General features: G+C 33.6%; 3 protein-coding genes across 3 annotated transcripts; 2 read left to right on the forward strand and 1 right to left on the reverse strand.

The window, feature by feature from the left end:
- The first annotated feature begins 7 nt into the window (after positions 1–7).
- Nle (notchless protein homolog 1) lies at positions 8–9,445 on the forward strand. Its single transcript, XM_088225767.1, has 10 exons — positions 8–275; positions 357–517; positions 2,228–2,364; positions 2,631–2,805; positions 4,541–4,658; positions 5,899–6,100; positions 6,526–6,715; positions 8,375–8,538; positions 8,981–9,107; positions 9,333–9,445. The coding sequence occupies exons 1-10, from the start codon at positions 132–134 to the stop codon at positions 9,343–9,345; spliced, it is 1,431 nt and encodes a 476-aa protein (XP_088081893.1). The 5' UTR covers positions 8–131; the 3' UTR covers positions 9,346–9,445.
- Positions 9,362–11,177, reverse strand: Sas10 (UTP3 small subunit processome component Sas10). Its single transcript, XM_088225768.1, has 2 exons — positions 10,987–11,177; positions 9,362–10,760 (listed from the first exon to the last, which is right to left on the reverse strand). The coding sequence occupies exons 1-2, from the start codon at positions 11,001–11,003 to the stop codon at positions 9,461–9,463; spliced, it is 1,317 nt and encodes a 438-aa protein (XP_088081894.1). The 5' UTR covers positions 11,004–11,177; the 3' UTR covers positions 9,362–9,460.
- A 2,529-nt stretch (positions 11,178–13,706) lies between these two features.
- LOC148282002 (tRNA (cytidine(32)/guanosine(34)-2'-O)-methyltransferase-like) lies at positions 13,707–16,331 on the forward strand. Its single transcript, XM_088225770.1, has one exon. It carries the CDS (start codon positions 13,962–13,964, stop codon positions 14,880–14,882), a length of 921 nt encoding a protein of 306 aa, XP_088081896.1. The 5' UTR covers positions 13,707–13,961; the 3' UTR covers positions 14,883–16,331.
- Positions 16,332–18,937: the final 2,606 nt, after the last annotated feature.

An 18,937-nucleotide genomic window follows, 5' to 3' on the forward strand; every position in this document is an offset into this window, starting at 1 on the left:
AATGTTTGTTCCACGTGAGTTTTGAAGTATTGTGATATTGCAGAGCTCGTCGATCTGTCAATAATTTTCAGGTTAAAAATTGACAAATTCTATTCAAATTATTAATTCAACCTTAATTACGCTAATTTAAAATGGATGAAAGTGGAGATGTCCCGCAAACAATTCAAGCGCGTTTCAAGTCAGACACCGGAGAAGAAATCGGACATCCTTTAGACTTACCTCTGAAAATAACCAGGGATCAACTGCAATTAATTTGTAATGCTCTTTTAGAACAGGTGAGTTGGCCGTTAAATGGATTCAATATAATAAAAAGGACTTAATAGTTTTATACTCTGATTATAAATGCGTTCTTTCAGGAAGAAATTAATCCCTTCTTATTTTTTGTCAATGAAAATGAAATAACATCCACATTAGAGAGCAGTTTGGATATTGGACAAATAAATTCTGAACAAATTGTTGATATAATATATCAGCAACAAGCTGTGTTCAGAGTTCGACCCGTTACGAGATGTACAAGGTAAATTCTAAATTTTTTCCTGGTCATTTTTTATTTATTTATTAACGGACATTGTCCATTTATACAATTCATAGGGTATTAATGTTACAATATAAGAATAATTAAAAACATGAAAAAAATAAAAGAAGCGTTAACAAACATAAGGGACATCAAGACAAGATCTGGACTATTTATTTGGTGCTCCTTTAAATCGTAAACTTAAACCAAAAAAGTCCAGATCTTGTCTTGAATTAACGATACGACAAAGACAGGTCATTGGAGAATTAAGGCCATTATGCTGATTGATGAACAGTATTTCACTGTTTCTCAGCATATCAGCATATGAATAGTTACCTCTCTCTAGTTCAAGCATCCACGCTATTTTTTTAAGCAAGCGACGTTGGACTGATGCAATGCGATTTAGATTCACATAGAATGGAGACTAGACCACAGAGGCATATTATAGAAGAGGGCGAACAGTTCAGCAATAAAGGGTTTTGATAGTGCTGACATTAGTAAAATCAGGGGATATTCTGTTAATGAAGCCAAGTAATTTCAGTGATTTATTTACTTTATTATCTATATGCTTGTTGTATGTCAGTTTATAGTCCAAAACAACTCCTAAATCTCTGATGGACTCAACTACATAAATTTTGGAGTTTTCTATTAGGTACTCGAAGGAAATTGGTTGTTTTCTAATTCTAATCTATTGACGTTACACCATTGGTTAAAAGAGTTAATGTCTGATTGAAGAAGAAAACAGTCTTGTAAAGTTTGAATTATTTTATAGCATTCACTCAAGCAAGTGTGTAGTTTTCAAACAAGAAGTTTCATTGCCTAATCTTCAAATAAGAAAAATGGTTTGGTTTTATATAGTGGATATTACTGTAAAGGGGGTTTGTTATCAGTCTTCACAATTAGTATTTAATAATGTGATAAATCGGTACCACCCGGTTAGCTCATATTTGTGCGCCTCAAAGTTTAATGCATGCTTGTCTATCATGTTTGAGATTCCGGGTTCAATTCTCAGTAAGCCCGACATTAAATACTTTAATATCAATTATGTACTTTGTGGTAAACATTGACGTACAATTAAATGGACGTGCTACAAGGCATTTCAATTTGTGGGTAATTGCATTTATTCTCTAACAGACCTTTATCGTGAACACTTTATAGAGAAACAACTAAATGAAAATGTTTTAATTACCCTGCAACTATGATAAACAGAGCAGTAAATAAATATAATCCAATTCATTGAATAAGTAGATAATTGCTTTAAGTTTTGAGTACATTTTTCAGAATCATAAATAATAACACTGACAACCAGTGTCATAGCTATGGCTACGAAATCATGGTTTGCCGTATCTTAGATGTAGTTAGTGTAGGAATAACGTGTATTTATACACCAGTGGTAGTGATTATGACATTTTACACTTTTTTGTTTATGACTTTTTTACAAACCACTTTAATTAAGTGTTATTCATCGACCGGTTTGAGGTTTACTACCTCATCATCAGGACTAATACCAACTTAGAATTACACATGTCACTGATTATTATACGAAATATTGGATGAAAAGGAAAATGGAAAAGAAATAAGAGATTATGAATCACTGCATTAATATTTTCAAAAGAGGACTCACTTAACTTTCTTCAGCCATTTATTTATATATCTCTTAGGGATCTAAAAAGGATAGATGATGATAATGATGATCATTTGCACTGTTTCCAGTTCCCTCCCTGGGCATGCAGAGGCTGTTATATCTGTGAACTTCAGTCCTTGTGGAAAACACCTGGCTAGTGGATCAGGAGATACAACAGTTCGCTTTTGGGATTTAAATACTCAAACTCCTCACTTTACGTGTGAAGGTAAGACAGTAATCAAATGTACTGCTTTATTTTTCAGCATGTGTCACACTCCGAGTATATACACAAACTAGTGCATGTTTACAATAACCGGTTTATTAGTATGGATAGACTTGTTGTTCCTAAAGATTGTATTGAATTTATATACATATATGTTATATATTTTGTATACCGAAATTATGTATAGAATATAGAGGTACATGTGTATATATTGGCTTAGTTAAATCTGCTAGTACATATTTGTAATAACTTTTCTTTTTATCTGGCAGGTCACAAAAACTGGGTTTTGTGTATCAGCTGGTCACCTGATGGCCACAAATTGGCCTCGGCGTGTAAACAGGGCCAAGTGATGCTATGGGATCCCGATACCGGAAAGCAGTTGGGAAAAACGATGATCGGACACAAGCAATGGATTACTTGTTTATGTTGGGAACCATTTCACATGTACGTATTACATGCTCATTTTCATTTTAAAAATACATTAAAATGGAGGAAAAATAAAAAATGGGTTAAAGAAATTAATTGCTATCCTACTAGACCTATAATTAGTAAGATATTATATCCCAAGTGATACACTGAATACTCACATGCTAATAACAAAACTAATAGCTACCTGAAAAAAATAAGACATTATTTGTTGAATTGGTGTTTATTTTGTAGAACTCCATATTATAATATTTATATTTAAATCAAACACTGATTTGAGTCTTATTTTGATTCTTTAATTTTTTAAAACTAAAAATCATACAATTGTTTTTCCTTATTAGGGCTTTTTATGTCCTAATAATATAATACAATAGGGAAATATCACCTTTTTTTAATAAGGGTCTATGAAATAAAGTCCAGTAAAAAAAAAAAATTTTTGCTACTTATTAGTAACACAATATGTAAAGTGATTACTCATACCAGGTAATGAAAGGTCAGAATTCTTAGTTTTCACATTCCCGGGTACTTTCTCTGTCTTTGTTGAAATATCTATGATTGTTATTTCCCTGATCTCTGTTGAGATATCGTCTTAAGTATTCAATTAAATATATTTATTCGGGATAGCACAAAGCTTTTAAAATACTGTGTTTTTAAAAAATCTAGTTTTTTTTTTAGTGTAAGTTATGTAGGAGTCACCCAAAAATCAATTCTCAGTATCAGCACTTGCTATTGTATTAAGTACATGCAGAAATGAAACAATGAGGAACTTCAGCTATACGGGAAATTGAATACCAATGTTTTCTTAAGCGTGGTAAAAATATGAGCGTTAAATTGTACAGTAAAGTTTCTTCAAAATGTACAAAAAAGATATAAAAAAATATTTCAAGAAAAGCCAACTACTTTGAACAATGTCACTAGTTCATATGAATCAACCAATAATAATAGAGTTGTGGAAGATCAACGTACCAACTCTGTATATATTTTTTAAATATTGTTAAGTGTCTTGGCATGGGTAACGCCAGTGAGGTCACATTATTTTTATTATTAATCATTATTTATAGTGTGAAAAAAATTAATAAACAAATAAAAATAAATTCGGCAGAACTGACTGAGAAATGGAAGAGAACTGAGACGTCACACGCGGAGTAATTTCTAAATTGCATAACTTAAAAAAATCATAATGCTGATTATATGATACATACACATTTCTTTTTCTTAGTTAATAGTATATTTATGAATAAAAAAAAATATTTTAGAAACCACTGAATTTCCCCATTATCAAAACATTCAATTGACTATTAACAAACTGTAACATGAAATTAGTACACGATCTCAAAATCTCATCAGGAAGTAAAATGAACACTGGAAAATATGTAAGTGATAACATCCTCACTTAGAATGTGCAGTTCATACATACAGTGAGTTCCAATATGTAGTCCAGTTCAGTGCTCAGTGACTCAAGTATAACGTTTACACATTCTACTATATCTCAACATTGTTTCTTCTGTCAATCTCCAACTGGGTAGGAGCTCCCCTTTCATCCACATGCATTCAAATTGTTCAGTTACAACACTTCGCACACCAGAGAAAGATTTTTTACTTGTGAGTTTCTACGGTCATCTATTGAATTTTATGCCTCGGGATCTATTCTCTCAAAGTTAAATTGTTTGACTATAAAAATTAGAACATGCTCAATATTATTATGTTTCAAAATTAATTATTATCGCAGACTCAAATTTTTTTTTTCTCTCAGTAATCCTGATTGTAGAAAGATCGCAAGTTCGTCTAAAGATGGAGATATTCGTATATGGGATACCGTCATGTGCCAAACACTGCTTACCCTTGCTGGGCATACAAAGGCTGTAACACAGGTGAATATTCATTATCTTCCACAATTATAGGACCAAACTGAATTCATAGTTTCAATTATGGTGCCAATTTCACTGAGATAAAAATATTTTTCAAAATAATAATTAATCAATACCAGTACATTAATAATTTTAATATGATTATTTTCACAGTGGAAATAAAAGACAAGTGATACGTAAATCCACAAATTTGGCATAAGTAACTGGGTTCATTGTTAATAATAGATTGATTGTAATAAAGATACCAGTCTTGAAGGTGTCACAAAAGCAATGTAGCTATTGTCACTGATTGTCCTAAAATTGTGGATTAGTATCACTCGTCTTTTATTTCTATAAAAAAAAACTAAAACTAACTTTCATTAAGAATTTTCACTAACAAGATTGAATGTTTTTCTTTATTTGATTGAGTATCGTTCTAATAGATCTAGTTAAGAGATGAAGGGAGTTTTTGGTATATTGTCATGCGTTGGTAATATTTGTTAAGTGAACTTTCTTTTTTAAAAGTATTTTTAATTTCTCATTAAGATTTTCTTATGTAATTTTGTTTCAACAAAATATCATCTTCATCATTCCCTTTCCACACCTAATGGTGCATAGGGCACTGCATTGGTACACCAATAGCAGCGTATCTTAATAAAAAAAAATACATGAAGATAAGAAGATCAGACTTACGCTTCAGGTACCAGTCCAGGGACTATGAAATATACTATTGTAAAAACACCCTTTTAAATAAATATTTTTTAACAACCATGTCTGGAATCGAACCCGGGACCTCTTGCATGGTAGGCAAACCCGCTGACCATTACACACAAGGCCTATACAGCAAAAATACCATAATTTATTTTTGAAATTAAATTACGTTTTACGTTTTTTTCAAAGCATTATTGACTTTGTGGTCAAACATTTTAACTAATGTTCGTATATATTAGTATATGAGCACTTACTGACTGTTTTATGTCTACCGGTTTCAAAACCAACATGCAAATACTAAAATACATAAATTACATGCAGAGTTAAAGGGGATGCAAACACCACCAGGTCCGAACATGCGCTAAAATTATGTTAATAATACTTAGCGATATGTTGCAGAATGTGTGGGGGTGTGTAGGAACCGTTCCGTTAGAACCGTTACCAAACAGATATCAATAATTTGTTATTCCACATACTCAAAGTGTGTGTCAAAATTCACTCCATATTACACGCCATATTTTTTTATTCAAATTCATATATTCTCTATTTATAGATTAAATGGGGAGGCACCGGTCTTATATATTCCGCTTCACAAGACAGAACTATCCGGGTGTGGAGAGCTGATGATGGAGTGCTATGCAGGATATTAGAAGGCCACGCCCACTGGGTTAATACATTGGCATTGAGTACAGACTTTGTTCTTAGAATTGGACCCTTTCATCCCATTATGGACGCTAATAAACAAATTGAAGACAGTAAGTTTGTGACCAATTTATTAATCACTTAAAATTTGTAAGCTCTATGTATTACAATTCGTAAATGTAAAGAAAAGATAATATTTCTATCCACATAGTATACCTACTAGAGTATGATTTTTTTTTTTTTCTCAAATATTATGCATATAATATATCATATCAAAGGTAAAAAGGCTAAGTGACTTATGCATTAATTCCAAAACAATTTATCTAAGCCAAGTGTTATAAAATATTAAAAATTTTATGTGATTAAAAATATTAAAAAAGAAAGAAATTTCCGTTTTTTTTGGGTCCTCCCCCCTCTGTATGTAAAATATATGTATATTTTTATTTATCAATTTATTGTTTCAACAATATTTTGAGTAGATATTTCAAAATCTTTGAACACAGGTATTGGATTTAACTCAGTTATTTTTTTTTCCTAGAAAAAAGTCTACAAGATCTCGCCCGGGAGAAATATGAAGCTGTTTGTTCCCAAGGTGTCGAGAGATTGGTTTCTGGATCTGATGATTTTACATTGTTCCTATGGCTGCCTTCAACAGACAAGAAACCTTTGGCTAGAATGACGGGACATCAACAACTTATCAATGATGTTAGATTCTCACCTGATACAAGGTAAATCAATATAAAGTGCTGACTGTCTTAAAAATATCTTAGGAAATAAATATTTCTATGACGCACTTATACATTTACACACTTTATTACTAACACATGTATTATGAGTGAAATATAATATAGTTTATCAAATGACAGGTGATATGCATGATATTATATATTATATTGTAATATTGTATTTGACTGTCTTAGAATGGGGTATACAACCCTAACTAGGCAGTCACAGCATTAAAACGGATTTTCATAGATTATTGTAATTATATATTAGAATATTAGAACACAATCATGAGAATTAAAATAAATAATTTATGTGTAATCGACAGTTATTATTCATACCTGTAAAATAGACGTACATTAGTTATGTGGAAATTAAGTAACTAGAGATCATTAATATTTTAAGCATTAACTTTGTGGTCAAACATTTTACTAAATGTTATTTAATATTTGTATTTGAACGCTTACCGACTTTTCTATGTCTACCGGTTTTGAGACGTACCCGTCCCTTCGTCAAGACACCAATTAAGCCAACATGCAAAATCCACTACACACCTTCACCTTAGTTGTTGCACAAAAATATAAAAACAACCCATTATGCATTTTAATAAGCACATGCACTGATTAAATTATGAAAATATTCTATGTTGGTTGAGAAATAGTTCAAAAAGGTGGAGGGGATGGGGGGAGGAGGTGAGCTTAATAGGTTTAGAGTGACCATTACAGTGAAACATCGTATAACAGACTATATTGAAAGGTTGTTTGATTATTGATCAAAGGAACATTCTTTTTTAAAGCTTTCCTAATTTGAAATATTTCCATATTATTTACTTTTAACCCTTTATTATTTGTATGTAAGATTTCAACTCCTGTATTTTTATTGAAGTCATGATTAAAATTGGTTAGGTGATTTGAGAATTCGGAGAAATTATTATTGTGAAGACACCTCATATCAAAATTACTTGATGTTCTTCCAACGTTCCAACACCTGAATTATTTAATAAACTATTTTTATCTTTATTAAACAATAATTTACCAATATTGTTTTTTGTATAAAAGCAGATTTGATATTATTTGGTAAAAATTAGGATACATTTGTGGATATAGTATTTACATTAAGAATTCTTCTCCATTTATTATCATTATTACTATTATTATAAATACTGTTGACTGGATATAAAAATGGTCACCCTAAACCTATTAAGCTCACCCCCTCCTTCCATCCCCTCCACCTTTTTTCAACTATTTCTCAAATAATATAGAATATTTTCATAATTTAATCAGTGCATGTTTGTCTAATCAGTGCATGTGCTTTTTAAAATGCATGTCGTGTTGGTTTTATATTTTTGTGCAACACCTAAGGTGAAGGTGTATAGTGGATTTTACATGTTGGCTTAATTGGTGTCTTGACGAAGGGACGGGTACGTCTCAAAACCGGTAGACATAGAAAAGTCGGTAAGCGTTCAAATACAAATATTAAATAACACTTAGTTACTTAGATCAATTCATTTACATCATCCACAATCTAGTCTCGCTTTAAGTGCCAGTCAAGAAAAACTATAATTTATTTTTGTGAAAATACATTCTGTTTTTCCAATAAATCAATGTTACAAAACTCTAATTCAATGTTTTTTTTCTAATTGTATTTATGAATACTGTTTTCAGAATTATTGCGTCGGCATCTTTTGACAAATCTGTCAAGTTATGGGATTCTGCAAATGGAAAGTTTATTACGTCACTTCGGGGACATGTACAAGCTGTGTATATGATAGCGTGGTCAGCTGATTCTAGACTTCTAGTCAGTGGTAGTGCTGATTCCACACTAAAAGGTTCATTAATAATACAATACATACATATTTTTAAATACATAGTTTGAAAATGCATTAAATCAGCAATAACATTGTGGAATATGCAATTAAATTGAACAAATAAAACAATTTGTTGAGAGACCATTTCAGTTATTTTGAGCATCACATTGTTTAAGAAAAAATATTTGTCTAATTTGTAAATATGGTAGTTTTTTTAAAAAATAACCTCAAAAGCACAGATTCTTCCGAAACAATATTGCAGTGCTCCCCTAAAGTGTTTTATATTTAGTTTGTTTTACACTGTATAAATAATTGCCTTTTGTCATGTATAGATGTTTTGAGTATCAAATTTTTAGAGACAGGCACTGGACACCCTTAAAGACTTATACAGTTTGTACATGGTCTAATTCATTCATTAATTTGTATTGCCTGTGATTCTTAACGTTTTTTATTTTGATTTTAGTCTGGAATATGAAAACAAAAAAATTGGAACAAGACCTTCCGGGGCATGCCGATGCTGTATTCGCCGTTGATTGGTCACCAGACGGATCTTGCGTAGCATCAGGAGGAAAAGATAAAGTTCTAAAACTGTAAGTTTAAGGGTTAAAGTGCCGAACTTAAGTAATTGAATATTTTATCGCTATTAAATATTTAAGTACATACATACTTAAGGTGTCTAATTAAGTAGTATTTTTGTTTTTTTATTTTAATGAATATATAAATATATGTATATTATTTAGCCTAATTTACAACACTGAATCATCTTGTCAGTGACATAAATAATCTGTTATTTGTATTGTTTTTTTTTCTTATAGGTGGCAAAAATAAAGGAATGAAAGAAAGCTTTAAGAAAATTAATATTTTTTATTGGACTGAAATAATTCGTGTTATTTTTATTATTTCGAGAATAAAATATTTTATACATGGATTGCCGATTGTTTTATTATCTTATCTTGATACTCTTTTTAACATTAGATTTAATACCAGATATTTCCCCAGCATAACGAGAAACCTCCGTTCTAACTTCTCGAATAGCTCCCTTCCTCCTGATCTTGGCTTTCCTGTACTTATTTCTGTGCTTGACTCTGGGATTTCTCTGCTCCTTTTTGCGGTGTGGAGTGAGTCCTTTATTCTTGGCCATCTGATATGTGATGGCTCTCTTTTCTCCTCCTTCTGTCTGCTGCACGCTTTCTTCATTCTGCACGGCTACACCTGCAGTCTCCTCGATGGTATTTTCCAATTCGTTAGTCTCTTCTTCAGATTCATCTGAATCATCGTTAGAACCACTATCCCCGACTTCCTTGGCTTTGGCGGATTGTTTTTTATCCAGTTTATTTAAAAGGTTTAATTTCTTTGCGTTCTTTTTCTTACTTTGTACGGGAAGGATAAAAATATTTTCATCATTACTTGCGGCTGCCAAAATTCTTTCAATCTGATGTCTGATAGAATTTTCGTAAATGGGTTCGATTTGATTTAACATCTGTCTGTACTGATAAAGCCGCTTTATGGCGGGGTGGTTTTGAATACTGATCCTTTTAGTCTTCAATAACAGATAGAAGCTTATGTTGGTACAATAGTTTAATATAAGATCGTATTGAGTTTTGGCAAAATGAGTAGCTTCACATTTAGGGACTTTTCCTTCTGCTACTAAATTTAGGAAAGGTTGTAAAGTATCTCTGGCTAGAGAGATCTTTGATTTGAAGTCATCAACTAAGCCGCTGAATTCCGGGGATTCCTTCTCTAGAAGCTGCAGTTTCTGTCTCTTGGACATCTGGGAGAGATCAGTTTTGATGAGCACTTCTCCATCCTTTTCCCTTTTACTGCTTTCCTCTCCTTTAGAAGTGAAAAAATCTAAAGAAAAATCGTCATCTTCTAATTGTTCCGCTAATCTGGTTTGTAATATCCTGGCTTCCTTCTCCTCCTGGGTGGCTGCTTCTTCATCCTTTCCGAAACCGCCATAATCTTCATCAACGTAATCCGTAGAGTAAAAAGACTTCTTCCTTTGTCCCCACGCTCGTGTGTCGGGAAGATCATCACCGGATTCCCCTTTTCCTTCGATATCGCTGTCGGCGACATCATCTTCCTTCTCTGACTCGGAAAATCCATATACTTCTTCGTCGCTGCCTGAATCTTCATTGTTCCCTTTTCGGACCTTAGTTAACAAACGTTTTTCGTTATCAGAATATTCATCTTCAGAGTCCGAAGGGTTATATTCTCCATCCAAATCGAATTTCGTATCCAATCTGAAAAAAAATTTGTGGGATAAAAACTTTACTACTCATTACTATCCAGTTTATTACCAATATAGACTAACGAGTTATAACAAGTATTTATATTGAATGAAGTGAAACAATAATCAATACAGTTTTCTTCAAGGAATAATTCAACATAATGTAAAAATACACGCATGTACTCATAATCAACAATGCTAGTAAACTAAAATAAAAAACAACGGGAATTGGAACTAACCTTATTTTTTCAGACATACTGTGACTGATATTTCGATAAACTTACTACAGACACTAAGATCGATAGATTCATAAAAGCATTTTTGGTTAGCAAATAGTTGGTATTTCTAGGTTATATTTGGAACATTCACTCCAAGAAACAAGGGCGCACATGTCAGCTGTCAAAATATGTATTTGTCTACGTCCAAGATTACTTTAGAAATTTCTTACATAGTTATTGTCTATGATTGAGCCAGCGGCTCTCAAACCTATAAACATTTTGCAGCTGAGAAGAACATTTTTGCGAAGAGAATATGGATGTCAAGGGATTTCCAGGGCTTGAGTTAACTTGCCACACACACTGTTAACATTTACAATTCTTCGTATGTTTAAATATTCTTTATTGATGCGGATGAGATTCATGCGGCTGAATTATTTCCCCTACAAACTACGAAACGCTTGTTGTTTTATTTAGAACCAGTTGACATAAAACCCTTTACGCTTAAATAGGGGGTGACAAATTATTGATTTGAATACAAAGTAAACGCTCACATAATATTTTCTTCAGATTTTCAATAATTTATATTACCGCGAAAGCTTTTATTGGGGCGATGCGTTATCCAAAAGCAAAAGTGGGTGTTTTTTTTGCAAATACGTCGGATAGCATGTTGTAAAAAAAATGTGAAAATAAAAACTGAAATAAAAAAAGTTTAATCTAATGAAAATGTGAACCAGATTGTTCAAAAAGTAATATTATCATAGAAAAAAGTCAGTGTCAGTTTGATAAAATGATGTCGTACATATATTATACGATTGAAGTTCACAATTGTATTCCTATTTCAAGAATTTATTTTGAAACTCAAGATACTTTTTTTTTAATTTGTCACATTTCATATTAACAATATTAGCTTAGTTTATAAAAACTCAATGGGTCATTTTTATATTTCTTCTTTTAATGTTAAATCAATACGTATGGCTCTTTTTTCTAAATAAAATAAAATAAACTTTTCTGATACTAATAATCAGCCTTTTTGTTAATTATTACAGTTTTGTTGGCATATTCTTAGGCGATCTTGTAGTGCTATATTTATTTACATAGAAAGTATGAAAGTGTTTATGTTATTTTGTTAACTTATTATAAATTTTAAAATTTGCCAAGGAACTTAGCATACTATTACAAAAGTCAAAAAAAGAGTTCGTGGATCGTCGATTTATGAAAAAAATTAAAATATAAAATAGTTTTTTCAGTAAACGCTTATGTTCACATCTTGAGATTTTTAAACAATCTCTACTAAAATGGAGTTGCGTAAACATACATTATAAATTATAGTTATTGTATTTCTCTAAGTGGTATAATAATTTGTAAATGCATGTAATTTATTTTCGGCCTATGTCATCATGTTTCATGAAGAAAAAGCAGAAAGGTCTCACTGCTATGCAGATTAATTTTTATTGCAAACCAGGCGAGAGAAGTGTGCTTGTCAATTAATTGATGGATGCATCAAGAAAATAGGAAACTGGATGGCTGAAAACAGACTTACATTAAACCCATCAAAAACTGAACAACTGTGGGTGGCTTCAGCCAGATGACAGAATTTGATCCAGGATACGGCTCTACCCAATGTGGGGAGTACCGCTTTACCCACCGTTAAACTATTGGGAGTTTTACTCAATTCTGACCTATCTCTTGACGCTCAAATTAGTAGAACGATAAGTTCATGCTTCTACCAGCTAAGACAAATTAAATGCATACGCAAAAATTTGCTAGTTGATGCCGCCCGTCAATTAATAAATGCGTTTGTAGTGTCTAGAGTCGATTATTGTAATGGTATCCATGCAGGTCTACCAATGAACAAAATGAATCGCCTAGAATCTGTATTGAATGCAGCAGCGAGACTTATTTTCGGAATCTCAAGTTCAGTAATATCACTCCACTACTTCGGGAACTACACTGGCTACGTTTTCCACAGAGGGTCGAATACAAACTCTGTTGGCTTATGTATAAGTCACTGCACAACTCTGCTCCGGAATATCTAAGGGAACTATGCATTCCAGACAAACTAGCTGACAGGCGTCTCACGCTTAGATCAGCTACGTCAAAGGCGAGAGGAAAAGTTATTATACCTCTACGCAAACAACGCACTAAATTTAGTGAACGCGCATTTGCGGTTGCAGGCCCTATGGCATGGAATGCTCTCCCAGCAGAGGTGCGAGGCTGTGAAAGTGAAGTGATGTTTCGGAAAAAACTTAAAACCCACTTGTTCTCTAAATCATTTGAATAAATCCGTAGCATGTGACAACAAAATAAATTGTTTTAATTAAATTACAAATTTAAAAGCTTCAATTGAATTAATTTAACAATAGAATCACTACGTAAAGCGCCCTTGAGGTATTTTATTACGAAAATGGCGCTATATAAGTTATCCATAATAATAATAATAAGTATACGCAGATGCGTCATTTTTTCCTCTTTATTAGTGCCTTTTACCAAAATATGGTGACATTGGCTAAAAACTGGTTATCTGCATTTACAAATTATAATATAATATTAACGACCAAAACGAGTTTTGCCAAAACAGATACTTATATATATTCTAATTTTTATGGTGATAATAAGTTCGAAATTTTTTTTCAGGTCATTCGTCTTCGGTTTTTTTGTCTTTGATCTTCGGATCCGAATTATCTCATTTTATATTGTCTTTGAGTTTGATTAATTTCTATTTTCTACACAATTTCAAATTTCATACCACTTTCATACTTCAATTTCATATTTTGTATTATTGTTGTCTTTCTCGTATCTCGTGTCATTTCTGGCGGTTTTCTGACTTGGTTCGCCGGCGCGGACCGTTACCCGCGAAAATTCATAAAGCCAAAACTAAAAATAATTTTTAAAAGTTCCTCACTCAGTAGTGGTATAATTGTGGTAAATATTTTCAGTTAATATACACCTGCTATACATTACTTATTATAAACACGTGGCTCGGGAAAGTATTTACCATGGGTAAATCCTCTAAAGACAAAAGAGACATTTACTACCGTTTGGCTAAAGAAGAAGGATGGAGAGCCAGAAGCGCTTTTAAACTTATGCATATTGACGAAGAGTATAACATTTTTAACGGTGTCACTCGCGCTGTGGACTTGTGCGCTGCGCCCGGAAGCTGGAGTCAAGTTCTCGCGCAGAAACTCAAGTCGAACGAGGTAGAGAACATCAAGATTGTCGCGGTCGATCTGCAAGCCATGGCGCCGCTGCCCGGAGTAGTGCAGATCCAAGGAGATATAACCAAGCTGAGCACCGCACAAGAAATTATCAGCCACTTTGAAGGTGAACCCGCTGATTTAGTAGTCTGCGATGGCGCTCCCGACGTGACAGGACTTCACGATATCGACGAGTATATCCAATCGCAACTTTTACTGGCTGCCTTAAACATTACTACTCACATTCTCAAGAACGGTGGAACGTTTGTAGCCAAAATATTCCGAGGAAAAGATGTTACCTTACTGTATTCACAACTGAAACAGTTCTTTCCTATTGTGACTGTCGCCAAGCCGCTCAGCTCCAGGAATTCTAGTATCGAAGCTTTTGTGGTATGTCAGGGGTATAAACCTCCCGCTGGGTACATTCCCACCATGGTGAATCCTCTCTTGGACCACACATACTGCGACTTTAATCAGTTGGTCGGACCTAACAGGGTCGTGGTGCCATTTAATTCCTGCGGGGACTTGAGTGCGTACGACTCTGACACCACAATATCCCTGCAGCTGCCCGGAAGAGAGGAATACTGCTACAGAGAACCAGTTCAAGGTCCCATCTCCCCGCCCTATACGGAAGCCATCGGCCTGACCAAGAATCTACAACTGCAGAAGAATAACATATCCCTGAAGACTGGTGCGGATGGCATACCGGGAGATTCTTCATAGCGTACATTCTAGTTAGTACAATACTATTTTTTTCTGTTTAAATTTTGATCATATATTTCTTTTGTAGAAATCTCAACAGATGCGATATAACCTGTCATTGGTTGTTTTGCTTTAATTGAATATATTTAAGTACTTACGCTATATCAAGTTAGTTTATAAGATCTTCTGATAGAGTTAAAATGCCACTTATGGAAGCGCCCAAATCCACAAGGATGAATGTTTGGTTTTGTAACAATGTTCCAAAATTAGGGTTAGGCAAAGTTTGTTATGTGTTTCATAAAAACTTACATATTATAATATATTTATTGTTGTGGGTTATTTACAATTTTTCTAAATATTTTATTATCATCCATAAGGTATATTTTATTTTTGTTATTTTATATATAGGTATATCAACATTTTTAAAACTTGCATTGAATGATGCTTTCCACCATTTCGATGTGAAGGCCATTGCGTTCTTTGGTCCACTGGCTAACTACTTGGGAAAAGATTCTCTCAATGTTCGCATTATGACCAGGGATGGCGTATAAATATTGACACATCACAATTTAATTGCTTTTCCTCTCCGATACTTTGGTTTTGTGAAATATATTTATTCATTTATCATGCATGTCTTTTTTGGTCCACGCTTTGTTAACTTTTCACATTTCCATGAAATCCTTGAGGTACGATATTTCTTCAAAGCGACCATCTGTAATAGCTATGCCTTTCTCTAAAGATAAATTATTGTCTTTTCTACATCCTGCCATTGTGGAGAGGTTGTGAGATTCATCCAAGAAAATATTTCAAATTTTGAGAGAGGGCGACTCGATTGCTTCAAATATTTTCCAGACCAATTTCTTCATCAAATAATTTTATTGAATTTGAAAAACGAGAATCTTTCTTCACCATGTTCAATTTTAGTTTGGATTCCCCAAAACTTGGCTTCTTTCCGTTCCGTCAGAGTCTTTTCAAGACTATTTATGTGGCTTTTTACTTCTATAATGGTTATGTTGGATTATTCAATTTTCTTCATTTGTTTCTCAAATAGAAACAAGAGGTAAACTTGCGACAGTGGGTTTAGAAAGATATCGATTACCACTTTGCGGTTTAGTCTCTGCAAGGGAGAAATCTTTTAAGGGTTCCCAGTTTTAAAATACGTTCGATCACCGGCAACAAAGATAACCACCTTGTTCTGGCATCAGACAGTAAATTAGTATGAGTTACTTCAGCTTCAGCACAGAAAAGTTTTAGGCATTCATTCTGCACTGCAAATGTGTAAAAGTATTTGTAGATTTTAAGTACCATAGATTCTACATCAACAGATAGTATGTCGTAAAATGTGAGCTGGGCAACTGATCCCTACAATGTTGTTGGACACCTGCTTTTGCAGTTTTTAAGAAATCATTGTTTTTTCCTTGCCTCTCTCGTTCCCGCACGTAATCTCTTCGTATTGTCTGCACTGAAAGTGGTTAGCTTTTTTCGGGGGATTTTCTAATTTTGTAGTGTATTTATGCAATACAATACAATAATAGGATCCGAAGTTTCATTTCCAAAGATTCCAGTTTTATCAATTTCAGCTGCAGACCTTCTTTTTCAAAGAATTATTGAATAAGAAGAGAAAACATTTTTTCAGCATTGTGATTGCTAGCATCAGTAAGGAACATTGTCCACTTCCCCATTCACTGTTTGCACAGAGTGTGGTGCAAGGATGTTTTTTTTATTATTGCTGTGGCTTTAATCCGCGCAGTTGACTGTTTTGCGGCAATTTTTTTATCAGGATAAAGTATTGCGTTCAGTTTTGTGTTGCAGTCCTATAAATTAAATGACTGTTGGAGATGATGATTGACAACTTTGTAGGCAGTTGTTTGTACCGTTACTTTCCAGACACACCATGTATAATATCATTCCAGCCACAAATTTTTTCTTCATAAAGGATGTTTTTCGTAGGGAAATTATTTCGTAATCCTTTAATTTAGTGTAGAGGGTCATAAATGGTATAAATTTTATTGTTATTTATGACAAAAAATGTTTCTTCTTAAAAAAATCGAAAGCTGGAAATCCTTTCCTGGTATACCCACCCAATGTGGTCGAATTCTGTGGAGCGGTTATTAAAGTGTGCATCGCCCACTAGGTATCTCCCACCCACATGGTAGCACGCAGGGTCTGACATGACCATAGCACGCTGCTGGGCCACAATCCCAATTCCTTGCACATCCGGGCAGAAGATCGCCACCCGGGAACGTACCATTCGCTTAGTCCCCTCATAGCACACGGCCACACGATGTGTACCAGCAGGCATGGATTGGAATCTCACTGCCACATCATTGACAAAGGCGACTCCACACAGCAAAGGGCTCAGTGGCGCGTACGTCGGCAACCCCTGCATGCCCAAGTATGAACAGCGTCAAAGTCCAGTGTCCCACCGTGTGGGCAAGCATTGTCCTTGCTTGCTCATTGGCATTTGGCAGCTTCAAACGTAGTACTTTAGCCATGTACCCGGCTGCGACACCTTGTCCCATGTGATGGTTCATTAGCCAGAATTTCACTTTGGTTACCACCATGATGGTCACCATGTATCCAATGTTGGCCAGCGACAGGGCCTGCTTAATTCCTGCAGCTTCTTCTGCTGTCGCAACCACTGCACCGGCGTTCGCATTCACGATGTCACCCCATCCACCACGGGTCCAACACATTGAATTAGCCCAGCCCTTAGTGCACCATACGCAGCAGCCACATATTGATACCATCACTAATAAGGCAATGAAATGTCTCGGATATTTGCAGCGAACTGTAAAGGATTTTAATTCCATCACTACCCTCAAAGTGCTATTTACTGCCTTGGTTAGAAGTAATTTAGAATTCAATTCAACAATTTGGTCACCTTATTACAATGTTCATATTTTAAAGTTAGAAAGAGTACAACGTAAATTCCTTAGATTCATCAATTACAAACTTAATATACCCGCTGAAAATATTGATTATGATAATTTATTATGTACACTAAATATGTCAACTCTATGTAAAAGAAGAATTATAAATGACTTATTAAATTTATATAAAATAGCGAATGGCGTATTGGACGTCCCGGAATTAACTAGTGTTATCAGCTTGAAAGTACCTCTTCGAAATACTCGGCAGCTAACGTTATTTTTTGAATCTCCTGGCAGTCACAATTATTATTACAATTCACCAATACCTAGACTACACCGGCTAGGTAACGAGTATGGTGAGGTTGATATATTTTGTCTGTCTTTATATAAATATAGGTTAAGTATTCAAAAGGTTATAAATTAATTTATGTAAAATTTCTTAATATTTTTCTTTATTTACTATTTCTTTTTCTCATGTATCTCTTTAATAATGTATAAACTTATATGTATGTATATGTATGCGTGTATGTTTTCATATGTAAATTTTAAAAATATTTTTCTATGTACCATATACCTATGTTGGTACATTTCCTGATTTTTACCTATTATTGTATCTTTTAGCTTTTCTTATGTTATCTTTTATTTTTACCAAACTTACATACTTATGTTTCACTGCTGCACTTAAATGTAATTTCTAAAATATGTAAAAGCCCATTGGGCGTGTAAATCAATAAATAAATAAATAAATAAATAAATAAATAAATAAATAAATATTGATCGCGTAGCGGGCTAGCCTGGTATTGTCGGTAAACCCTAGTTAGGCCTTTGAAAACAATAGTTGCTTTAAAAATTGTTCTAGTGTAGTCAAGAAGAAATCTAATTTTATAAAATTTATCAGTCGGTGTTTGTACATTACTATCACTAAAGTGAAGTATTTGCAACAATAGTTGGTACCTGTCTCTGGACATCGTCATTTTAAAAAACGGAGTGTGAAGTATACCGTTTGTACAGTTTGTACTTTAATACTCTTCTATTGTCAAACGCTTAGTCCTCGTCATTGCAAAAGTTATAGCCATGAAAATATACATTTCCGAAACTGTTCTGTCCACTCATTTATGAATTTTCGCCTTTTCCGTAAAATCGACGGTGCTCATTATGTACTGATTAAATTTATTGGATTCGTTAACTATTTGTGTCATATTT

The sequence above is a fragment of the Micrasema longulum genome, unplaced genomic scaffold, assembly GCF_059751315.1.
Source record: "Micrasema longulum isolate JH-2025_06_02 unplaced genomic scaffold, ASM5975131v1 h1tg000384l, whole genome shotgun sequence".
Lineage (NCBI taxonomy): Eukaryota > Metazoa > Arthropoda > Insecta > Trichoptera > Brachycentridae > Micrasema > Micrasema longulum.